At 40.5% G+C, this 27,273-nt stretch overlaps 1 protein-coding gene across 1 annotated transcript in view; it reads left to right on the forward strand.

The window, feature by feature from the left end:
* tox (thymocyte selection-associated high mobility group box) overlaps positions 1-27,273 on the forward strand; it is a 101,956-nt gene that overhangs the window by 16,954 nt on the left and 57,729 nt on the right. Inside the window, exon 2 of the mRNA XM_034103607.1 lies at positions 22,363-22,428. Within this exon, the coding sequence (XP_033959498.1) occupies positions 22,363-22,428 (66 nt within the window). The remainder of the gene's footprint in view (positions 1-22,362; positions 22,429-27,273) is intronic.

Here is a 27,273-nt window from a genome sequence, read left to right on the forward strand (position 1 = left end):
CTGGTCATTAGGCCATTTCAGAGTTGTGGCTATATTTTCGAACATAGACAAATATTTGTCAACATCCTTCTCGGAAAATTGCGGGACCAGACGTAGGTGCCTAGTAGCATCGAACCCAGTTTCATGATGCACTGCCCGCGCCTCTACCCCAAGCCTTCCAAGCTCAAGCTCATGCACACGCCCACGTTCTGCCTCCTCCGCTTCCCGAGCGCATAACCGCTCTGCATGTCTCAGCTGCTCGAATTTAAACTCTAGTTCCATCTTCCTCAGCAAAACCTGGTTCTCCGAAACCGGGTCACATGTGACTACCTCCTGCTCCTCAGGTTTGCCCACAGACTCCATAACCTCCATGGCGGTCAAAGCCTCCACCAGCGCTAACCGCTGCTGCTGCTTTTTCATGCTCGGGGCAAGCCTGACACCGTAATGCTCTGCTATCCCCGATAATTCCTCCTTAGTGCACAAGCTCAACACGTTGACCGTTGGCCTAGCCACAAAATCACATACCTTCACAGGCATACCTGCCCTAGTACCGTCACACCGGGGGAGGAAGAAACTAAAGAACCAATCCCGCTTCCACCAGCATATACGACCAACCAATTAACATATACACAAAAAACAAACAAAACCGGCTTCACCCTACACGTCTGTACAGTCTGTTCTTAATAACTCTGGCCACCGCTCCCCTACCGCTATCCACTAAATAGAGAAGAGCACCGGTATGACCTTCTGAAGCATCCACACTCAAAATTATTCGCAAGAGATTAACAACTGTCGTGTGTTCAAAACAGGAAAAAAAAAACTAAGGCCCATCCCTTAAACGTTTCCATCCCTCACTATCAGACCCCCTATATAACTAACTAGCTGACATACGCCGGCCTAGGAGGAGCCTGACAGGGTCTTCCTACTACCCCGACCAGCATAGACGGTATGTCTTCCAGGCGAAGGAAGGAACCATAGAAAATGGTCCAGCTGCCCTAGCTGGATGAAAACGCTCCTTATTGGAGAATTATTTACCAAGAGGGTATAAAACATGGGCCACACACACGACACTGTCAACCATAATTCAAAGTGTGGACTAAGCTCAGCGGCCACCACCAAATTCCTGCTCAAATCAGTTTGGCACGAGCCCCCATATTACGTAACCATTGACTGTTAGCAGGCTCAATGTCGAGTCAAGGCAACATAATAAAGGAGACGGTAGCCGAAGTAGTCAAAAGAAGAATTTAATTAATAATTACCACCATGGTTGGACAAAGGAAATATAAAGTAATGACAGACAAGAACACGTACTGCACAGACAGGATCAGCCACAGACAAAGGGGAAAGCAGAATCCTTATACATGAGGTAATGACGAGACAAGACACACCTGGGTTAATTACAAATGGGTACACCTGGAGGAGAAACGATAAGGACTACAAAACCATAACAGGAAACTACAGCTAGACATGACACATCACACTAGGAGCGCCTGATCAGGGCACAAACACATAACACCGACACTATTTTCTCCGGCCCCGGGACAACGGGACGTCCTTAAGCTCGAGCCCTGGCTGTTACACTGCCATCGCTTTCAATTTTATAATACTTCCAAACTCCTGACATTTTCTTTGTCCCGACTCCCGAGTCACCAGCTGAACGTAGCCTCTCGTTAGCTTACTGCTACTATTAGACACTGCGCCCACTCTGTTGCCAGATTTGAGAGAAATAAGCAACCAGGTCTGAAAACAAGCCCAAAAGAAGCAACACATACATGATGTTGTGTAATTTGAAACCAAAACTAAGTCCTCAGGATGACTTTAAGATCTGAGCATGGTCATTTTTGTTTTGTAACATTAAATAAAATAATAAATATATTTTATAAAAAATTAAAATTCCCGATCCCCGATTTTTTTCTCCCGATTCCGATCTTTTGAAAATCACGTGATCGATCCCCGATCCCCGATCACGTGATCGGATCGGGACATCTCTAACGAAAAGGAAAAAGGACATCCCTCTGTTGGAGGGGCAAAGGAGTCTGGTGGGATTATTTTCGCCGTCAGCAAAGCGCGTTCCTGTGACGGAAAAAAACAAAACACCGCCGCATCTTCCAAGGACCATGCCAGGAGGGGTGTCCCTGTCGGCAGGGAGACGTTAAGAGAATTCAAAATTGTGTGTGTGCATGCGTAAAGAGATAGTATCTATAAGGGACGGCTCAATTCAAAATTCAAGTCACGTGACACGACGTGACCCCCCCTGCTCTCGGGGTGGACGCCCTCTCAGCCCTGGTCTGGCGGAAACACTGGTGCTCGGCATTAAAGTTAACAACCAATTTCATAAAAAAAATATTTACAAAACAGAATGAAATGTATTAAATGAAATATATAATAGCTTCTTCAATTATCGTAATTAAGCTACATGCTACAAGGTTAGCTAGCAAAATAAGCAATCAGAAGGTGTTACTGGTTATAGTCTGTGTGCTTACTACTCTGCCTGGTTAACTGGAACATCAGTTACACAATATGAAATATATTCACTCCAGTAATCAAATCAACATTACAACATTGACATTAGTGAGCGCTCATAATTCAGTGCATGGTCACATTTCACACAAATATTCCATTAGACATAGTTTAGCTTTTTCATGTTTTTATTTCACCCAGAATACAATTCCCGATTAAAATATTGAATTTTATATTTTATTTACATTTACCAAAATTGACTTCCGGTTTAGCATGTGATGGGAACGCACACTCAACGGGTGGCTGCCGTGCTTTTTCAAAACGTATCTGTTAGGGGTGTAATGGTTCACAAACCTTTAGGTTCGGTACGTACCTCGGTTTTTAGGTCCCGGTTCGTTTCGGTACCTTTTCGGTACAGCAGAAAAAATTATCACAAAACATAACATATTTTTTGCGTTTTTTAAATAATTTCGGTATGGGCACGTATACCGTTACACCCCTAGTATCTGTGCTTATTGCATACATACTGCATTCCAGCTATACATGTTATTTACTAACCTGGGACTTTTCACTTGTCTTGGCGCTAATGTCTTAAGAACTATTAAAGAATGATTGAGGAACAGCCTGACTCCTGCCCCAAACTGACTGCAGATCTTGAAAATTGTTCAATAATCTGCATATACTTGAGCTTAACTTGCTTTGGAAACGTTCCCGTAATTTTTCAGACTCTTTGCAACCATGTTAGGATGTATTTGGTCTCTTATCTTATGGCCTGTTCCCAGTATTTTTTTTTTCAGTTTCACACTCCCATTGTCTCTTCCTAGAGTTTTACAGTGTCGGCATCTCATCTAATTATCTATCAGAACACAAGCAGCCAATCTGTCCGTCCGTCTGTCTGTGTTGGCTGTCACTCCTTCCACTGAACACTTTGCCAGCCCACCTCTCCCTCCCCCTCCTCTTAAGCTTGCTGATGATTGGGTGACTTATAGCATCGTTGCTTTTGTTTCGGCGGCTCTGAACACATCTCAGTTGGTCGGATGGTGGGGAAACAGCGATGAGGGACTCCTGGTTGGTGGAGGGATGCCAAATGGAACAGATGGGCGGAGATAGAACGCTGCCAGAAGAGACTAATTATCAGGATTTCGTTTCCAAAACAAACATATTGCAATCAAATCACATATTGCAATCACTGCTGCATTGTTCTGTCTGTAGTGCACTGTATTAGTGACAATAACTTGGATCAATTCACTTGGTGGCAAAGATTGGATCAGTTCCTGAGGAATTATCATATGTAGTGATAATTAGTATCGATACATCAAATGTTAAATGTTTGATGCCATAACTGTTTTGACCCTGGTTTTTTTGTAGTATCAAAAACTTGTCGAAGAAATCATACTTGTCTAAGAAATCATACTGCTAATCTACAGTTCAGTTCTACAGTTCAGTTCTACAGTTCAGTTCAGTGGAATAGATGCAGTGGATATATGCCACATATGATCATTAGCTTAAGTTACAGCTCCAGATTTTTGTAATCTACATTTACAATGTTTCAGGTCAAGTTTCAGTAACAGAAAGTGTTACCCCAAAGCAAAAAGAAGAGCTTGGCACTGCAGGGCAAACATTAACTTAGGAGTGTCAGCAGTAGTATTTAAAAAAATGAATAAAGCCTGGTGTTGGAGTCCTAAACTCGAAAATTAAGATTTTATCCCCTAAGATTTGATCTCCCTCGTCACAAAGTCTGTTTTTCAAAATATTTTTTTGGTTAGGCTCCCAAAATAAGGTCTGTGGTTAATACATGTTTATGAGATTTTTACATTTTGCCCATCAACATAACATATGTCAGTAAATACCCCAGTGATGAACCTCTGAAAATGTTTTGTTTCATAAAAACAGCAGTTGCTAACAAGTGACTAAATAAGACTACTAAACGTTAACCGAACATTAGCCGCCTTTAGCTCAGCAGTGGTGACGTGGAGTCATGAGACCGTTATGTTGTTAGTTTAGAGCATTACTAACTATTTAGTTCTGGCTATTGCATTTACGCTTCAACTATTATAAAATGGTAATATGTGGACATTATCCTCTTAAACAACAGGTCATAAATGTGTGTTTGCCAGAGACCTTCTGTAATATTCCTGAATTCAATGGAACATGTCATTGCTTTAGTTGAGGGAGCTCTTGATATGCTAACTTCCTGATCAGCCACTTTATGATGTATCATAAGGGTAGAGCATTCTGTGACAAGAGGAAAAGACTTTTCAGGAAGTTATAAGCACGATCAGAGGTGCTTCGGAACCCCCCCCCCAACCTTTCACACGTAAGAATTCGGGGGAGGCTTTCTAACAATACTGTAACTGTCCGGAGCGAACAATCCAACATTCAAAACCACTTCACGCACTGAGTGGCCAGCTGTGTGGAGGTGAAGCGGGGTTTAAGTGATCTGTTTAATTGTAATTCCACAACTAAGTGCAACTCAACTGTCAGTCACTTTGAAGGTCTTTCAGCAGGGACTGCCCGAACTGTTTTCTCCATATTAACCTTGATCACATCACCCCCCCCTCTGAGGGCCGAATGCATTCTTCAGAAATATTTAAACATTTGATCAGTAGCAAAGAAAACAAAGAGTAAACCGATCTGAGTGTAAGGCTTTTTTAACACACAAGAAAAGAAAGCAGATCCTGCAGAGAATCACTTAATTACGAAGGAATTTCAGAAGCTCCAAAGACAGATTTTTACAGATTCAGACTGCAGTGTTTCTCCTATATACCCTTTTTCATTTTTGATTGTTTGTTATGTGGATTTGTAGTATTTGTGTTACTGTATGTTCAACAAAGGTGTATTTTTGCTAAATCTTGCGACATTGCCACTGTATGTACTAGGGCTGTACCCGAATATTCGACTATTCGAATATTCGTTCGTTGGCTAACTATTCGGGTTTCAATTTCATTATTCGTTTTTTTTTTTTCAAAAACAAATTGTTTTCCCCCCCTAAATGTATGCTATCAATAAAGGTGAATTGCCATATTTTTATACTATATTTATACTTTTGAATTGCACTGTTAAAATGCGGAAATATATACAATCTCAGCCTGTGCTCCTGACATCGCGTTCACTCACAGTCACGAATGCAAACGGCACGCTTCACCTCGCTTCACCTCGTTTCACACACCTGAACACAAAATGCGGAAGACTTCAGCTGTGTGGGACCATTTGCCAAATATGCAACAAGAAACTGGCCTACCACGGTGGCACAACAACTCTGAAAAGTCACCGGATGCTGTAAGTACTAGCCTAGCTTAGCTTAGCTGTTGTCAAGTTGCCATGATGAAGCTGCTTTATCCGCCGTTTAAACAGTAACGTTACACATGATAAAATCGTGCACTTACTTTGCTTGGAAAATAGTTGCAAGCAAGCAACCGAATTATTTTTTTATATTAGTTTTTCAATTTTATCCGAATAGTGAAATTAATAGGAGCAATGTGGGAACATCTGGGGCTAAGGCAATTATTGGCATACAGTTCGTTCATTTATTTTTCGTTCTTCATTTATTTAAATTTTGTTTACTGTATCGGTAACAAGTATTACACTGTTAGGCCTACTGTTACGGCTATGTTATTAAAAGTATTGTTGTTATAACAGAAATATGTGTTTTGTATCTTCAGGTTGTAAAATGTTATAGACGGAATTTGGAACCAGATTTGGTCCCCGGGCGCTGGGTTAAATGCAGAGGACATATTTAGTTTTAATGTATGCGAGTACTGAGACAATAAATAAATATAAATCATAATAGTATGCTCTTTCTGCGCTTCTGCTTAACAGCGTGTTGTCAGGTGTCTCGGAGCGTATTATGAAAACAATTTGAAAATTTGTTTTTTTATTAAATAAATAAATAATTCTCTCCACACCGAATATTCGAAAAGTGTGAGCATGGGAGCGAGAGAGCGAGCGAGGGAGAGAGAGAGAGGGCGCACCGGTATCGGCGCTGTTGTTATTAGAATATGGTGCTAGCTGCGCTAACGGATATAAGAAGTAGATGTTTCTACAACCAGGGTGGAGGAGAGCTCTCCTGTCAGACTGAGAGGCTCAGTGAGGTAAAGGACTCAGTGTTTAGATAGTTAATTTTAGTCTAAGTTATCTCAAACAAATATGTGTTTACAAATTATGTAAACACATATTTCTAAGGCACTCCTTTATAATTATTAGGATAAATAAAAACAGGTTTGAAATCATTCCAATGTATACTATAGGACAATAAACCAAAAATATAGTTTAAAGTTGGAGAGATACAAAAATATGCATGAATAAATAAATGTTAACTAGGTCAAATAAGATATGAATGAACAACAAAAATAAAATAAGTTACATTTATTTGTTATTGGCTATGGTATGTTATTGGTTATGTTCACATATTTATTGATTATTAAAATGTAAACCGATCTTTTTCATATGGGTGTTTTAGATCTAGATCAGGTCTCTAGTAATCGTGTGCTCAAAGTAGGGCTGTGCAATTAATCGTATTTTAATCGCGATTACGATTATGGCTTGCGACGATTATGAAAACAGCATAATTGACAAAATACGATTATTTTGCTGGGTGCGCTTTCGCCCCTCCCTAAAAGTCCACTCGGCCACTTGGGAGTGACATGTGTTGTGAGTGTTCAGCGCGAGCGAAGATGTCAGAACAAGAGCAGCAACTCGTTAAAAAGAAGGGTAAAACTATTTCCACTATTTGCAAGTACTTTGCCATTACATTTCACATCGCTAAAGATATGTGCCCAGTTAGCACTGTTAGCAACCAGGGCTTCAAGCAACTTGTCAACACGTTGGACAAGCGTTACGCGATGCCGTCTCGGTATTATTTCAGCAGGTCTGCGCTGCCTGCACTATATGACACATGCCGTGGGGAAGTTGAGAGAGATGTGGCTTCAGCTGACTACTTTGCTACCACAACAGACCTATGGTCTAGCCCAGGGGTGCCCAACCAGTCGATCGCGAGATGTGTCTAAAAATAGAACAACAATATTCTGTTTTATCGTTAATGTCCTGTAACATAATCTTCCTGTGCCAGAATAATGCACTTGAACGCATCAAAGCTTTGTGATTGGCCGGCGTTACCCCATGTGTCGGGGCGTGGCTGAGGGTCTTCAGTAGGGGTCGACCGATTATCGGCCAGGCCGATTATCGGGGCCGATATTCCTCATTTGACCGATTATCGGTATCAGCCTTTTTTTTATAAAATTGCCGATAACACTTTGGCTCTGATGCGGCCGTTTCTCTGTCTGCAGTCACCACTCTCTGTACACGAGCAATGTCCCGCCCACAGCGCTATCTGATAGGCTATTACTGAAGTGTCAATCAACACTGAAGATTTTCCGGGCGGGAGCCAGCCATAGAGGCGGGACCTTCTCAGATTACAGGCAGGTGCGAAGAACGCAGACACAGACAGAGGCAAGCAGCAGCGCTGAGCGGCAGAGCCATACATGTGTTTCGAAGGTAAATCAGTTGAAAGCCGAAGTTCAATAAACATCCCGATCCCATATGCTGAAGTTGCAAAAACAGCACGATCTATTGATCTAATTCTATCAGCTTCCCAGTTACACAGGGACGGGGGAAGTCAGTCAGCGTGCAGCGTCTTGCAGCGGAACTGTGGTGCGGAGGGGGGGCTGCGAGTGAAGCCTCGCAGTTTTTCAGGTTGATATGTGAAGCTCATTAGCTAGCCAACATGTATTTAGCAAATGTTTAGCAAAATATTAGAAGTGAGGCTACTAGTCTAACGTTAGGTCTACTGCAATAGCCTCACTTTTAATAGTTTGCAAAACATTAGCTAGCATAGTGTTTTGCAGTTGCTAGCAGTTTATTGGGATTTTATGCTAGACAGACAGGCATTGGTTTGATATAATAAATTAAGCATTATTGTTAGTTAAGCATGTCAGCCTGCTGCCCCACTTCTTGTCTCTCTAACTCATTGCAGATGGCTGCACTAAAGAAAAGGGCACAGAGAGGAAACCAGTTGTAAGATGTTTAAAAGTTAATTAAACATAATATAGGCTATGCTTAAATGCATTTCAAAGAAGTTGTGTTGGAGTTTGTGTTATTCTACATTTTGACACCAAGATCTTCTGATTTTACTGCAAATGTATATCGGTTCCAAATATCGGTTATCGGTCTCCTTGATTACTAATAATCGGTATTGGTATCGGCCTTGAAAAAGCCATATCGGTCGATCCCTAGTCTTCAGTACAGGTGGCTTGTCACCTGCCTGCGCTCATCTCTGAAACCAGACCATGTCAACAGGTTTCTTGCAAACAATCTTTAAGAGATGACATGAGCAGCCCTACCAGCATTTGCCATGGTGGCCTAAACATTTTTATTTGGTCTTAAATTGTCGTTCAACATTTATTTCCTGTTTCTTCTGGACCATGAGGGTTGGCCAGCCTTCAACGTTTAACCGAGTGGAATATGTTGAATATGTTTTACCAACATGTTGGCTATATGTTAAGGAGTTTTCAGAAGGTTGTGACAGTGCACTGCATCATATTTGATTTAATTAATTTTGGTCTAATTTATTTTTATTTATCATATTAATAATATATGTTTAGTATGGTTTTGGAAGTGCGCTCCAATATATTTGTTGATCTTGTTTATTGGTAAAATATTATTTGTTTTAAAGTTCAATAAATGGTCAATGAATAATCGTCAAAATAATCGTGATATCAATTATTGACCCAAATAATCGTGATTATGATTTTGGCCATAATCGCACAGCCCTAGCTCAAAGTGCACCAGATTGAAGCATTTTACTTTAAAATGTTCAAAAAAATCTTCCCGGGTGGGGGGGCATACCCCCGGACCTCCCTAGAGGATGTGACGTCCACCCCCCAATTAAAACATGTTCATGCAACACTAAATACATTTGAAGCCATTTTGACGTCTATTACCTATGTCAATAAGTTTCTGTTTTTGTAGTATATTTGTCTTTTGTAGAGATTTTTCATTTATTCTTTATATATAAAATATCGCCTAGGGCAGCAAATTGGCTAGAACCGGTCCTGGCACTAGGCCTCAAGAGCCTTTCTTGTGCTGGCAGACACATAGAAACAAATTGGCGGGCCGCACTTCGCACGCGCACACACTAAAAAATCCACGCGCTCCGCGCTCACATTATGCTAGGCCCGCGTGCCTTAGCATCGCTGCTATGACTCCATCCTAGGGGAAACACTGGACTGTATCATTTAGTCAGGTATAATTCACCAAAAGAATGAATAAAACCCTCTCTGTCTTTACTGAAATCATTCTAACACACTCAGAGATACACACTAAAGTAACACTAAATCTAGACGTACAGTTGGAGTGAACACAGTTTAGCCAATACAACTTGGTTTATTTTGCTGTCATGGTGACAGAGATAAGACAGATAAACAATAGCTGAGCTAAACTACCACAGCTGTGTGAATCTCCCTCTCTCTCTCACACAAACACACACGAGTCACCCATTACTCTCCCCCTCTCTTTCTCCATCTATCTCTCACTGTACACACTTGATTTATGTCCCTCGCTGCAGTTTAGAGTCAACTGAAATCCACTCAGTGCCGTCCAGCCACATAGTTTCACACGCCTCCCAAACCCACCGCTGATAGAACTGTGATTTTTACACATTTGAACAAAGATAACATCCCAAACCCCTTATCGAAATGATCCAAAACACATCTGTAGCAATGCTGCGTTCTGTTCAATTCAATCAGATTCACCATATTATGGTTTACATTTTTTTTTCCAGGACAGTTTCATCTCTTTTCTCAATGCTTTCACTTCAAAGCTGTTCTTATTGAACAATGATTTGCTTTCCGTATCATCACTTTTAAAGCAGGAATGAATATTTCCAATTTAGTTGAAGAGGATATTATTAGCTGAATTTAAGGTCTGAAGGAAAGGGTGTGAAATCTCACTCATCCAATGTACCCCCCCCCATAATATTCTCTCTCTACCTCTTCCTCCTAATCTTATCTTAATTACATTTAATTTCTCAGAACTTCTCTTCCTCTTCCTCTTGCTGCTCCCTTTTTTCCTTGATACACTGTATTCCTCTCTTTTCCTTTGTCCTTGTCTGTCATCCTAATAGTCTCTCTCCCCCTTTCCCCCCCCTTCCTCCGACCCTGACCCACTTAGCTGGCTGCTTGTTATTCAAACCATTGCTTTACACACACACACACACACACACACACACACACACACACACACACACACACACACACACACACACACACACACACACACACACACACACACACACACACACACACACACACACACACACACACACACACACACACACACACACACACACACACACACACACACACACACACACACACACACACACACACACACACACACACACAGCACCAGAGATGAGTGAGAGGCTATCCTCTGTATTTCGCTCACTGTACAGTACACTCACACAAACACTCACATACACACACTCGACTCGTATACTGTAAGTACAGAGGCGGTAGCACTCTAGATACTCTTTCTCCGGAGTATTTTCATCCTTAATTATTCTGCTAATTACCTTCTTTATAAACAGATTCATCATTTAGTCTATGAAATGTTTAGAAACAAATAAAAACATTCCATTTGCTATCATTTATGACAACTAAAATCGGCAGATCTTCACATTAGGAAGCGGGCACCACAGAATATCTTGCTTGATAAATGACCAATGATCTGATTATAATTGTCAATCAACTAATGGATTAGTAGGGAGCCCTGGAGGGTTCATAGAGAGAAAAATAAATAAAACGAGGCCACATTTGATTAATTTGTGCGCACGATATACTTTCTCGTGCACACGAGATACTTTCTTATGGTTAGACACATCGAACTGCCCGATTATTACGCCATATTATTAGTTTTATGAAGAAGATGTCCGGTCGCCAGGGCGTGTGTGTGTATGTTTGTGTGTGTGTGTGTATGTGTGGGCATTTGTTTTCAGAAGATATTATGATAAGAAGAAAAACATGTTTTTGTTTAATCAGAAACAGGTAGGGGTGTAACGGTATCCGTATTTGTCCTGTACCGTCACGGTTCGGACGTCACGGTTCGGACGTCACGGTTCGGCACATGCAGTCACACGGCGAATACGCCTTTTTTTATGAGTGGGAAAAAAGTCTGTCACTCAGGGCAGTATTACACTATATATAATCCAGGGGGCGGTATTGCGCCTAAAAGCCAGCCGCCCGTAAATAACAAATGTAGAACAAGAACAAAACAAAACACAACAAAACAAACACAATACATGAAGAAGAAAAGTTAGTAGCTACGGCGAGTTCACACAACACACAGGAGCTAGAAGACCCACCTGCTTCTTTTAAATCAGCTGTGTGGGAACATTTCGGGTTCACAACAATGATGGGGTGCGAGTTGTGGATCGGACGAGGACGGTGTGTCGGCGTTGTTCGACAGCGGTGCGGTATGCTAGTGGTAACACGTCTAACATGCTCAGTCACATCCGAGTCAGTCTCAGTCCCCAGCGAGAGGGTTTCCTCGACGGCAGGTGACATAGTTACCGCCAACAGATCTGCCCTCACTGCTGACAACGTGGACAAACTCATCTTTCTGAAGAACAACTTGAAAATAGAGTAAAGCTTGAGTACCTTTATTTAGGCATAATGGCCTCACACACTCACAAGTTAATTACACATGTTAGACATTGCTCCTAAAGGTACACATTTTGTTTTATATTTATCATTGTATTTATTTGATATTTTTGACATCAGAAGATGTTATACAGTTCTGTATTGCCTTTTATTGATTGTGATTGAAACACTTTCTTATTATTTATTTTAATATTTTCAAGACATTCTTTTTAGTTGTTCAGCTTATTTAACCTTTTTGTTTGACATCAGCCATTATAAATAATATGGCCATCTGAGTGGTACTGTTTGTGGTTTGTTTTTAACTGTGTAATACAGTTAATGATTCCAAATGTTAGAGTTCCTTATTTTCATAACAAAACTTGCACTACTGTTACAAATAAATAACAGCAAAAGAAAATTATGCATTTGGGACTTTTTTTTGCTTTTCCTTGTTGTACCGAATCCGTACCGAACAGTGACCCCCAAACCGAGGTACGAACCGAACCGTGACTTCTGTGAACCGTTACCCCTAGAAACAGGTGTACATTATATCTGACTGCAAAATGCCAAATGAATGGATTGCACCAGAATATTTAGTTGCATAAAAACATGGAGAGCTTGATGATCTATCTTTCTGCACACTGACTGAGAGGTGTTGCATTAGTGCGACAGGTAGCGTGAAGAGGTGGTGACACTTTGAGTTGAGGATCAGTTATGATTTGGTGCATTAGGTGTAAGGTAAACAAGCACATTACAAGCGTGTAACTTTAAAACATGTTAAACTGCTGTCTTGTAAGACATATGTATGTAACCTATATGTAGTATTCAAAGGTGTAACACTAAAGATTACAGTCTTGGTGCATCACAGACATGGTTACCGCAGTAACAGCCATCATAGTGTACAGTGTTTCCCACATATCTGAAATATACTTGGGGGGGCGGTGGTAACAGGGGGGGGGGGTGGAGGGTTGAGGAGACGTGCCTTTGTGACGTGCAACAACATTAACATGAACCTTTCTGTTGGTCGCTTGTTAGCAGACCCTTCACGGGATGGCAGAGCGAACAGGCAGGGCCCATAGTGATAGCCCTATAGTTTAAATCTACTGCCCACAAATAAACATATGGACATGGGTTACTATTTAAAAAAAAATGGTAAATGTATTTAGGAACCTATCCATGTGATTTTAAGTGGGGGTGGACCTCAAATCCTCTAGGAGGGTCCGGGGGCATGCTCCCCCGGTAAGATATATTTTTTTTTAAATGTTGGAGTTAAATGCATCAATCTGGTGCATTTTGAGGGGACAATAAAGAGACTAGATCTATGGGAACACCTATATGAAACAGAACTGTATACATTTCAATAATCATAAAATCATGGCCATAACCAATAACATCCCATTTCCAATATGAAAAAACACTGAAACTTGTTTATTTATTTATTTTTGGTTCATTTATAGTTGTGAGTGTGTCTGTGCTCCTGAACCAGCCTCTCCTGTCTCCCCCCTGCTCCTCTTTGAGGCAGCAGCAAAGACTAGTTTTAGCTCTCAACAAGTTGTAAAAGTTTATCTTACCTTTTTTCACCTAGTTAACTTTTTAATTTTTTATTCATGCATATTTTACTAATCACTCCCCCCTCAAATGGAAATATGTGTTTACATAAATGGTGACCAACCCGTTTGAGACCCACTGAGAACTTAGACTAAGTTAACTATCTAAACACTCAGAGAGTCCTTTACCTCACCTGAGCTGAGGTTATCCCGAGCTTGAATGACACACAGAGACCAATCAAGGGCTTTGATTTATGATCTGTATGACAGTGGCCATGTCGGCAGGCCACATCATGTGGACAGCCAGTCACCCTGTGTGAGGCAGGCCACTTAACAGGCCAGAAGGAGGCGAGATCAGAGCAAGAGCGCGAGGGATCATTGTCCACAAGTAAATCAATCGCAGATGGCGTCGTGATCGCGAAAAAAAACTAAAACTAAATGGGTCGCGAAATATACTTGGGCGGCCGTTAATATACCTGGGCGGCCCGCCCAAGTATAGTCTATGGAAACCCTGGTGTAGTACTACAGGTACCATAATTCACATTGTTTTAATGAAGAGGTCAGGCAGTAATGGTATTTCTCCATCCTGCCATGAGCAGTGGTGAAATAAGTAATAAGTAATGAAATAATAAAATACTCCATAACAAGTCCTGCATTCAAAATCTGACTTGAGTAAAAGTAGAGAAGTATTATAAGCAAAATGTACTTTAATGTATGATTAAAAGTACACTATTTAGTTATGAGATGTAGTGGAGTAGTATAAAGTAGCATTACATTAAAATACTCGAGTAAAGTACAAATACTTTCAAATTGTACTTAAGCTCAGAACTTGAATTAATGTAATTAGTTTTTGGTCATCTCTCCGAGGACTTGAACAGCTGGAGGGTTGAATTATGTAATGTGAAGCAGCAGTATAGTGATTATAGAATGCAAAGTGGTTATATCACTCACAGGCTCTGCCCTCTGCTGGACTCTATGGGTACTACTAGAGATGTCCCGATCCGATCACGTGATCGGGGATCGGAGCCGATCACGTGATTTTTAAAAGATCGGAATCGGGAGAAAAAGATCGGGGATCGGGAATCTTTTTTTTTTTTTTTTATAATTTTTTTTTAAATTTTTTTATTTAATGTTACAAAACAAAAATGACCATGTTCACGTCTTAAAGTCATCCTGAGGCCTTCGTTTTGGTTTAAAATTACACAACATCATGTATTGCTTCTTTTTGGGCTTGTTTTCATAGACCTGGTTGCTTATTTCCCTCAAATCTGGCAACAGAGTGGGCGCAGTGTCTAATAGTAGCAGTAAGCTAACGAGAGGCTACGTTCAGCTGGTGACTCGGGAGTCGGGACAGAGAAAATGTCAGCAGTTTGGAAGTATTATAAAATTGAAAGCGAAGGCAGTGTAACAGCCAGATGCAATGTTTGCAAGAAGGAGGTTCCGCGTGGTGGAAAGAACAGAGCTACGTTCAACACGACCAATCTAATACGCCACCTGAGAAACAAACACCAACAACAACACGGCGAGTACACTAGGGCTGTACCCGAATATCCGAATATTCGTTTGTTGGAGTACTATTCTGGTTTCAATTTCGTTATTCGGAAATTCGTTTTGTTTGTTTTTTCATTTCCCCCCCCGTTTTTTTTCCAAATTTAATTTATTGAAATCTCCAATATCAACGTAAGAGCTTGTGCCTCTTCGGGGGGTGCTAACACTTAACCATACACGTTATCGTTTACTTTCTCCGTCTTTATATGTAGATATGACTTTTCTCCGTTAATCTCCGTTACGTTGTTTTCAAAGCAACAACAACTTCCTGTCAACAGCGCTACCTCTCCTTCAAAATAAAAGCATGTCCCTAAATAGGAAGTCAAGCCAAATTACACTTAAGACATATACAACAGCAACGAAAGTAACAAACACAAAGCTACCTCTTTCCAGTAGAGTTATTTTTGTTTTGTTACTGCACTATCTGCACTCAATTTGTTTACATGGTTATTTTGTGGTGGACCACTGATAAGCTTTATTTTGTTTTGATCCAATGCTGCACAACTGAACTGATCCAATGCTGCTGTGAAAAAAAGAAGCTATATCCATATTGGATAGAATGGGTAGTTGGGTACTGTCATTTAAATAAAAAAATAACCTTAAGGGACAACTTGAATGCTTTTTTCCTTTTTTTTCTCTTAATGCATTGCATAAAGATCGGATCGGGAAAAATCGGTTGTCAAAATGAAATGATCGGAATCGGATCAGGAGCAAAAAAAGGTGATCGGGACATCCCTAGGTACTACCTTATCCTGCGTGCAATCCCCCACTGAGACTTCTATAGACGTAGCCGGCCTAGGGCGGGCCTACCTGAATGTGCGCGCATCACACCGTATATAAGGAGGCCTCGCCTCCTGCCCATCATCCTTTTCTCTTCAGCAGCGGAAGTGATTCCACGAGAGACTGAGATGTTTGAAAGAAGAAGAAAGAGTTATCATACCTCCAGTAGGGATGCCAGCGATTATTCGATTATTCGAATATTCGCTACAGTCTCCATAATCGAATATTATTTTTAAAAATCGATTTTATTTATATATATATATTTTTTTTGTATGTATTTTTTTTTTCTGGCTTAGTTTCAACCAAAATATATATAAATATATATTTGCTAATATTAGTAATAGTATTAATAATTGTAAATGGTCATTGGTCACACCACCAGTTTGTTTTACTGTAAACTTGGAGGAAGCCTGCTGCTGCAGCACGCTACACACCGCCCCCATCCCCCCTCTCTCCCTCACACGTGCGACTAAAGATGAACAAAGCGGCAGCCGGCAGGTAAAAAGAGTTCCTCGTGGAACTACTTCGAACTTACAAGTCCAAAGGAAGTTAAATGCAAAATGGGTCGGTCGAATAATCGATTATTATTCGCCAGGGCTGCCGAATAATCGATTTTGATCATGGTCAGTTTCTGGCAACCCTAACCTCCAGGGAGTCGCCACTGCTAGAGACCCGGGCCTGTCCTTCGTGCCCTAGCTGAAATAGCGGGTGCCGATCCCCACCATCTTTGCTTCGAGTGTTTGGGGGACCAGGATATGGCCACACACACACACACACACACACACACACACACACACACACACACACACACACACACACACACACACACACACACACACACACACACACACACTTTGTATTGTATTATTGTCTTCGTACGCTTTTCACACACCATCGTAGCGATGGCGATGTTTCAGGTGACTGATCAGGTTCGAAGTATTAGGGAGCGCTGGATTTGTGAAGAACTCCCCTCTTCCTAAACCACTAATACCACAGTACTGGCAAAATGGGAGGAGCCGAGTGAAAGACAAGCGCCCCTCATCCCAATCCACCCACACCGCAGTATTTTTTTCTTTTTTTTTACCCAAAAAATATATTGTATAATATCGGGGCTATTAATACTGGTATCAGGTTTATCGGGATGACGTCATAATTCCTAATATCGGACCGATAATTATCGGGCCGATAATTATCGTGCATCCCTAATTCAGATGCTTTACTTGAGTAAAAGTACCATTACATTATTGTCAAAATACTACAAGTAAAAGTCCTGCATTAAAAATCTAACTTAAGTAAAAGTACAAAAGTATTATCAGCAAAATGTAATTAAAGTATAAAAAGTAAGAGTACTCATTGTGCAGAACAATAGACTTTATGTGTGTATATAATTATATTTATACATGTGACATTTCTAGATAATATAGTTGCATCAAGTAGCATTTTACTGACAAAGTTCTGATTGACTTGTATTAAAGTTTTTAAATGATTTGACTCTTTTGTGACTTAAAGTCCACTAATTACATTTTTTTAAACAAAAATATATTTTGTTAAAAGTAACTAAAGCTTTTAAATAGGGGTGTAACGGTATACGTACCCGTACCGAAATTATTCGGTACAGGCCCTTCGGTTCGGTACACGTGTGTACCGAAGTGTACCGAGCGAATATAACGTTAAACGTAAAAAACCCATGCTGCGGGGCTGCAGGAACGCAGCGTTCAGTGCAATTTCAACCCGTCATAGAGCGACCAAGTCATTTCATTGGACGAGAGGCCATTTTGTGTATATAGAAAATGTTTTAGATCTTTGAGTTCATCTCATGAAAAATGGGAGCAAAAACAAAAGTGTTGCGTTTATATTTTTGTTCAGTGTATATTTTTTCAAAATACCAAACAGATCATGCATTTTAGCCTTGCCTCATTTCGCTCTATTTGCTCTATTTTAGCCCTGTTTTTGCAAGGGCTGAATCTGTGAGAAGTCTTCTTCGCGGCTTTTGTGGCAGACTACAGCGCCACCTACAGGCCTGGCATATGTACTACAGCGTCTCCAGCGCTTTCGAACGGCAATGGCCGTGGCTGTCTCCTCCTGATAGGTGGAGAGTTGCCCATATAGGCGGAGCTCCTCGTTTCTAACGTCAGAGATATTTCAAATCTGTATCAGTCTGTATCAGATCCGTTGCATGGAGGAAAAGAGAGAGAGTTGTGTTTTCTGACACTTGGTGAGTTCCCTGACACACAGGGGACACATATTCATGTATAAAAGACGTACAAAAGTGCATTTTGCATGATAGGTCCCCTTTAAGTACAATACTTGAGTAAATGTACTTAGTAACTTCCCACCTCTGTCCATGAAGTATCTCATGTCTCATCAGAGTTAAATGGAAAAAGCTGATTGACAGTGAAGTCAGAGAAACTTTGATTGTTCCAAGAAAGAAGATTGAAGATCAGGTGTTTAGACATATATCATCTTTCTCACCATTCACCAATGTTATTCTTCATATTTCTGTGGTGGTTCCACGTGAAGCATTACAAATAGCTGCTGCTTCAGTACTCCACAGCTGTGTGTTTTAGTTTTCTGTTGACTCTGTAAACCGACACCTCATTTGCATTAAAGCCAACAGCTGGCCAACGGAAAGGGCAGTTACACCTGTCTGTTCACCTGTATTTGTATATATGTGTGTGTGTGTGTGTGTGTGTGTGTGTGTGTGTGTGTGTGTGTGTGTGTGTGTGTGTGTGTGTGTGTGTGTGTGTGTGTGTGTGTGTGTGTGTGTGTGTGTGTGTGTGTGTGTGCTTTACTTCAACCCACCTGTTCAAACATTGTTCTGTGTGTGTTTGCCTACCAGGACAATGAACCTGTAATGAGGAAATGTTTGAATATGTTTGTTGTTTGGTTGTCCAGGTGTACGAAGTAGTTGTCACCAGTAATGGTAACTTTATAAGATACTACAGTTTTCAGACTGAAACTACTAATAGCAGTGCCGGTGTTACAAACCTTACATTTAAATAACCATTCAGTTATCAAAGTTAAGCATACCTTACCATCCTTAGAGAGGCAGTTTGTAGCACGCCACGCAGGCAATTACGATAGATATAGATACATTGAGAGAATAATTAGAAAATAAATTGAATAATGATGAGTTGCGGCCCTAAACACATCATGTATCTGCATCTGGGTGTTGCAGCACTGTGCTGTGGGCTGCATTATCAGAAGGGCAGCTGACAATGGTTCAATCTTCATGTTACACCGGGAAAGGAGGAGAATAGCTGTGTTCTTGTGATGAATTCGCCTTCATCTAAAACACAGCTGGACTACAACTTACATGTTTTACCATCGCAAAATTATTTGAAAGAGAACACTGCCAAAATAAATGGCAACGCTTTAGAGATTTCTGCCAAAATAATATTGGTGCGAGTAAGTAATATGCAATGTGGTTTAACTTGTATTAACTTGATTATCAGACCAAAAAAAACAATTTACAGACTTAGAGAAACGAGAATGGACATTTTTCACTATGATCTAACATTCATTACATTATGAAATATGTTTGTGTTTTTGATTGTGGCACTTTTCACTCCGTGAACAAACTCAAAACCTGCTTTCTAGAAATGACATTTTCGGCACAAATGTTCACCTTTTAGTATATATTAGTTATGTGCATCTCCAACACTGAGGCCGATGTGATGCGCATCTCGATACGTTGCCAACGATACGATACATTAACGATACATTTGAAGCACCAGGCGAGGCGATACGATTCACCCCTGTTGCGATACAGTTCCATACGATTTGATTCAACATTATGTGATTCGGGGCGATACGATGCGTTTCAACTAGGGATGTTAAGATTCACCGACTCACATCGGTGCACCTGCATAAACGTTCAAGATGCGAGTGCACCGGTTGAAAGAGTGCACATCGGCTACAGTTTGGGTTGAACTTGCGATGCATCGATTGTAGCGTCTTTGCAAAAACGATTCATTCATATAATATCCTCTCATCCTGTTGATCTTTGCTTCGCCACTACGGAGGCCGGATTTTTCAAGAAAGACAGACAACTTGAAAAATTAGGCTAGTATGACCATGACGTGGGGTGGGGTCTGCGTCTGAAAAGAGGTGTTCTGTCAGAGAGAGGTGTTTAGTTTACAGCAGCCTGTGACGGCCAATAGCAGCTTACATGCCTTCCTCACTGTGAGCAGTTATGAAATACCTGTTTGTGAAAGGTTATCTGTGTTCTTTATTGTTCCCATATAAACCAGTGCTTCCTGCTCACTGGTGAGTCAGCCTCTGGATGAGTGTTGAGCACATCAGGCAGCAGCTGTATGGGCATGGCACGATGGTGGCTGTTATCAGCACATTGTTAATCAGGCAATGCGTCCTTACATAGTTTCACTGAGAGGTGTTATAACACTGGACTGTCCTCTGGAGACAGAGGACACTACCCTTGTGAAAAGGCCAGCTTGTGAAAGGTGTTTTTTATTCAAGGTAAAAAAGAAACAGCATGATGGGATGCGCAGTGCGAGCAGAGAGAACCAAATATGTGGAGCACTTTTTTGTTAATTTATGATTTGCTGCATATGAGGAATAAAACTAGATCCTCTGTCGTACCATATTAAAGTATCAAGTACTTTAAAAGTAAAAGTACTTTGTTCTGAACGTACAACACTATAATAATCAGAAGGCGACATATGAACGTTACTTTATTACTGTTAACGATCAAATAAAGTCCACACTTCACAGTGTATCTGAGTTGTCTGGAGTTTCTTAAACGTTTTAAGACATGGATGAATGGTGATAAACACAGTGATAGATGTCTAGGCCTAACAAGTTATGCAGATGTTGCACCATTTTATTTTATTTTCAAATATGTTTATACCATACATATTTGGATTCATGGGAATAAATACATGCGGACAGAAGGGTGTGTGGAAGCAACCATAAGTTCCACTTTACTTTTTTATTTCAATTGTAACCTTGGTAATAGAAAATAGTTTCCCTGTTGTCCACGTTCAAAAAGCCCCTTTTTGGACAATTCTACCCAAACCTCAGTTGGTGGTAAACAGAGCCCGGACCTTTTCCTCCCTCAGCCTCGAGCAGGATGTCCATGTGTGAAGGAGACACGGAGGCGTGCTCCGATCTGTTCCCTCCACCTCCATGCACTTCTTGTCTCTCTGGCCCTTTCTCATTTCATCAAATCCCCCTCCTCGACTCCTCTGTCCTCCGGTAGTGACCCGGAAATGAATTTTAGCGCGCCATGTTGAAGGACATCCCATTTCTTTAAATGCACGTCGAGGACCGAGCATCGAGCATCGAGGAGCCTCTCTGGAGGAGCTATAACCGAGGATACACTGATGGGTCCTCCACGGTCCTCCACGGTCCTCCACGGCTCCTTCGCGGATGCATTTCCGGGAACAGAGATGTTTCAAAGAGTCGTGAGGCACGGCCGGACTTATTTCAGCCAATGACAGCTCTGCATGCATCCCCTGGATATTATTTTAGAAACTGCTTTCATCGCGACGCGATGTTTACAGTGAGAACAGCTGTGAGGTCCTTGCAGAAAGCAGAGCAGTGTGTATAATATATATCGCTCAGTATAACAGGCCTACTCTCTTTATTTGCTTTAGTTTAGTAGATATCTACAAACAAAGAGTCGATATTTTTCTAAAACCATTCAGTGCTTCACAATAAAATACACAACGGCTGTAGCCTGATTTAGGAGCTGTATGTGCGTGCGTGTGTGTGCGTGTGGTACAGTGTGTAGGTGTGTGTGGTACAGTGTGTAGGTGTGTGTGGTACAGTGTGTGCGTAGATGCAGCGGACAGACAGGTCTGTTGGTTTGGTGTCCTCTGCTTACTTTTAATACTTGTAAATACAACTTTTGGCCCGTAATTTATTTTCCTCATTGTAGCGACCAAAGGGGAGAGGGGGGGGGGGATATATCCAGTCTCTGATAGTGTTACGAGTTATGAGAGTGCTCTGTTTGATTCTGAAATTGTATTTATTTATATAAATATATACACATATATATGTGTGTGTGCGTGTCCGCATCTGTAGCCTGTTATTGTCTCATTATACCGCACTGTGAATGAATCAAAGTAAATATATAAGTCATCATGAACACATCTGTCCATCAGACAGAGGGCTGCTGCCTCCTGTCATCATTAATGGACGTCTCTTTAAAATGACCGCTCAGAGGAGAGGAGTTCTCATTTCTCTAACCGCCTGCTGCTTCCCCTCCTCTCTCCTCGGTTCCCCTCCTCGGCTCCTCCGCTCGCATCTCCTGTGGGCGGGACTAAGTATCGAGGATAGGAGTCGAGGAGGGGAGTTCGAGAAATGAGAAAGGGCCACTGACTCTCTGACTTTGCTATGTTTGTTTTTAGTTTGTTGACATTGTTGCCCTGTCTTTTTGTTCTCCTCAGCTGGATGGGGACACCATGTTCCTGGGTATGCCAGAAGCCGGCCATGACTTTGCCTCAACCAATCAGGTTAGTGTTTATGTGTGTGTGTCTGCGTGTGTGAGACAGAGCCTGACTGAGGGCCCTCGGAAGCCTTAGTTCCCTCTGACATTTCCCAGGTTCTAATTTCATTGAGGGAACTAATTACTTGTGAAAGTGTTGTAACATTCCTCAACACAATTGGTTGTTCTGTATGTTGTCAAAACACTCCACACAAGTGGAATCACTACGGTGTAAATGTGAACCAATTTGCTGCAAACAAATACATTGCACTTCTGCAAATAAATACATACTTTTTTAATGTGCAATGATAACAATTGTGCAAGCATGTCAAATTAAACGTCTTTGAGCATTAGGAAAAGCGCTATAAAAATCCCATGTATTATTATTAATATTATTTTTTACACTCACATGATTTTTGCAGTGAACTCTTTTATATGGTCCCCAAGCTAATTCTATAAACAAACTAGATCCCGATCACCATCGCTAAGCTAAAGGCTAATGTTGGGCATGATGACGCTTAGTAGTCTCATTTGTTGATACAAAGAAGCTGTGGACATTCACCAGTTGGGTATTTACTGACATATTTTATGTCGTTAACCACAGTTCTTCAAGCTTTAACAAAAAACAGTGCATGTGACAAAATGCTGAGTAATTTCTGGCATTAAAGGGGACCTATCATGCAAAATGCACTTTTTGATGTCTTTTATACATAAATACGTGTCCCCGGTGCGTCGGGGAACTCACGCAGCGTCAGAAAATAAAACCCTCTCTCTTTTCCTCCGTACCCACATCTCTAAAAACGGGGCTACAACGGAGCTGATCCAGATTTGCGTCCGATATGACGTCATATCAGAAACGTTGCTATCAGAAACAATGCCCGACTGTTTTGGACGTAATATGGTCGGTGTTTACATTATCATCGCTAACACTCAGAGCTAACCTGTACTGGAGAGCATGTGTGTGAAGAAGCAGGAAATAAAAAGGAACTCACCTTGTGGTATAACCGGCAAGAGAGAAAGCCTTTGAGCTCCAGACTGTTTCAGAGAGGATCCTTGATAATCCACGATATGGCGTTTCATCACGGCAGTATCTGCCGGTAGCATCTCCTGTATTTTGAGCAAAACACTTCATAGACATATTTGTATATATCTGAGACCTATGCTATTGCCTAAAGATAGCATGATAGGTGACCTTTAAGGACTCATTTCTGCACCACTGTTATTTTCACAGAATATTGTTGTTGATGTTTTCTTTATGATCATTGGGTCATGCCCAACTGTGTCTTTGAACTCACCTTTAGCTATCTCAGTCTTTACAGTTATGTACAGATGATTTAAACCATATGTTTTCTCCCACCATGTTCCACGGAGCAATATCACTGACTGAACTGAGCCCGAGGCACAGAAAGCATTACCATGATTCTATCTCTCTAAGCTTTTTCTTTTCTTACACAAAGAGAAATACTGTAGTTATTAGTTGTAGTTATATATTCAATTGTAGTTTCTTTGTTTGGGCTTTGCGATAGATTTAGTTGGCTTATTTAACTGATAATATAAAAAGAAAAGATTGACTATTATTTAATATAATCAAGTGTTGAAGGATATCATTATAATCTGTGTTGATGTTGGACATGTTAGCAGGAATACTGTTTCCTTTGAATAATGCAAGGTAAGATGCTATTATCAGAATCAGAATTCCCTCAAGTGTCCCTCAACTGGGCAATTTAAGAATAGCTTGCAATAGCAAGAGTGCAGATTAAATAAAAAGAGTATTGCATATTCTATAAAAAAGTAGGCAAACGTTATTAAAAATAAAAACCCTGAAAAAACTAATAATTACAGTATAGCAGTATAGTTTAATCAATGGTGGTCTATTTGATGAGGAACTTTATCATTCATAAATATTAGGTGTTTTTTTCTTAGTAATATTTATCCTTTCTCTGAACACTAATCCTGGACTGCACACTGAGCAGCGATGAGTCAGAGAACATGGCGATAACTCTTCCTCACTGTAATGACTCTCTGACCTCATTTACACACAGCTCAGTGGAAATGCATCCAAGAAGCGTTCAAGAAGGATTAAAACCCAGGACGCACTGCGGCCAGATGTTGAACAAGTGTTACTGCATCTATCCCACCAAGATGTTGCCTTCACTGCGCTCACAGAGAGTCTGTTAGCAGACTGAATATCTGAAGACATCCAGGGGCTGTCTCCGCTGTCCTCACAGATGATTCAGAAAGGAGACATACATATCATCTGATTCCTGGTCACATCAACAATGACCCAGAGCCTCTGCAGCTTTCATTCTGACTTAATGTAAACTGCAACTTAGTTAAAATAAATACATTCACTATTCCATCAATGTTTAGGTCCTAAATCTGTATAAGCCAAACCGTAAATTGGGATTTTAAAAACTTAACTAAATAGACCGTATTTGCCTTTATTTTTAAACATATACAGTAGAGTACAGAAGGGGCCAAGCTTAACACAATATTCTTCAAACTTAAAACATTGGGTTGACTTTTGCTGAGCACGGCATATGAATTGGCATATATTGGTTTGTGTTTCAATTATCTTCAAATTCAAATGTTAACTGTATGATTGAATATTAATCTATGATCAAAGTATCATTATTTTCAACGTAACTTTTATTATGAGTAAAGATTGTGTAATAATAATACATTTTATTTATCAAGCGCTTTATCAGGTGCTCAAAGACACTTAACAGAGATAAAAAAAGAAACCATGATTAATAAATAATTAAACTTGAGTTTATAAAACAACATTTAGCACACATTGAAAGCCAACCTGAAAAGGTGAGTTTTGGTCAGTGTCTTGGTATATTTGTATTAGGTTAATGAATTTATAACTGTCCAGAATGTCCTAAAATAGTGCTGATTCAACCCCTGACACAGTAACAGGATAAGAAGTGAAGAGGATGGATACATGGAGACATGTCCACCGGAGAACCCTGAGTCCAGTGCACAAAGTGAGATTGAGCTTTAAGGGTAGTTGATGGTGTATGTACAGCTGTCGTGTTATGTCACCTCTGTGCCATGACCAACGTATTACAGATCAGCTGTTTTTAGATCACTAAGCAACAGTCCTGGAACAGCACTATGCAGCAAACACTGTTTTATATGGCTGTTGGCGTCACTGCTTTTAAATGCTAGTGAAGCCTCTGGAGAGGAACGTGTGTGTTTGTTAGTGCACAGTTACCTCACCAGCCAGCATGGCCCATATTAATAAGAAACACCATCAGAGATACATTATTCATAGGTTACCATCTAGGACATATTGTATAGGAGTCTATGATTTGATGTTTTATTCATGGTACCATAAGAAGATGGGGAGTGGTGTGTGGAATAAGAATTTATGGCTTTATTATTGAAGTACCATTTATTTCATAAAGTCAGGGGTTGTTGTGATGAATGTCACCAATTTCATACCCTCTCTGCAGCAACATGATGTCTCTCTTCTTAACAACAATAATAATAATACAAATACAAAAAAGTTAGAACAATTAAGATTCAAGGCCAATTTAAAAGAAGATGTTGCTAATAACACTGCAAAAATAAATAATGTAAATAAAAACCCATTAGATAAAGGAATACATAAAACATTATAAAAATAATAAAGATTAAAGGACCATTACAAAAAATAAAAACATCTGCAAATCTTAGCTAAATACCCAGCAGGAACACTTTTGTTTCCTTTATTTAATGCATTAGTGTCTAAAAGTAGTAAAATGCACTAAAGGAGGAGAGACAGGAGGAGGGGCTTAAGGGATACCTGATGTGTGCATGCTCTATGAGCTCATATACCGGTACTTTTGCTCTCGAGAAGCAAGTATGACGAGTAATTTTGACAGATACGGGTACTTTTGTGGCCTTTTGTCTTCATGCGCCACTGAGCAACTCTCATAGGAATGAACAAGACCCCGCCTCCAACGCTGGATAGATGAGAGCAACACATCCGGGTACTTTCCCACTATGGAAAGGCCACACCCCTTTTTGGGGTGAAACACTCACTGTCAATTGAACGGCGGTAAATACAGATTCTGAAGTTTTCCCCTAATACATCGAAAAAGGTATAATACCGGGCCTATTTTGTATCTACAAGGAGTCCAAATCTGACAGGCAAACAATGAAACAATGTTATTGGAGTTAAATGATCGGCGTCGATTTATGGTTTAATTTAAATCAGTAGAGGATGGATGTCCGCAGAGTGGCAGGCTAACACTTAAACTGTCAGTCCTTTTTTCTAAGTGAAAGTAAAGAACACATTCATTTATTTTGTTAAATGTGCAATACACTGCACAGCAGCTTTTAGACATAATGAAACTATATCTTTCCACTTCTTGCTGATGCTTTGTTTTCACTGAAAAGAGGGCGGGGCTGTAATTTTGGCAGGAAGTGACTGGAAATAGCCCTTTTTCCAGGCTGTATGCTAAGCTAAGCTAACCAGCTACTGATTCATATCTAATGAACAGATGTGAGAGTAGTATTGATATTGTCATTCAATTCTTGACAAGTGCTAATAAGCATTTTTCCCTAATATTGACAATTTCCTTGAATCAATATGGTGCCTGCCAGCTCCTCAGTGTATGGTTGTAGAGAGAGGCTTCCAGGTGTGACTGTATACATATTAACACATTAGTAGGATCCTGGTGTTCAAACTGAAACTTCTGATCACCACCCATAGGAAACATGTATTTTGTTGTTTCCTATAGAGAACACACTTCTATAAAACATGAACTCCTCAAACTAACCCGCCTGTTTGTGTGGTGTTGTGTGGTGCTGATGATATTTGATGGGTTTGTCTTTCCTCACTGCACTGGTTGTAACCTGCTGTTATCAGGGATTAGCTGTG

Source organism: Pseudochaenichthys georgianus, chromosome 17 (genome assembly GCF_902827115.2).
Source record: "Pseudochaenichthys georgianus chromosome 17, fPseGeo1.2, whole genome shotgun sequence".
Lineage (NCBI taxonomy): Eukaryota > Metazoa > Chordata > Actinopteri > Perciformes > Channichthyidae > Pseudochaenichthys > Pseudochaenichthys georgianus.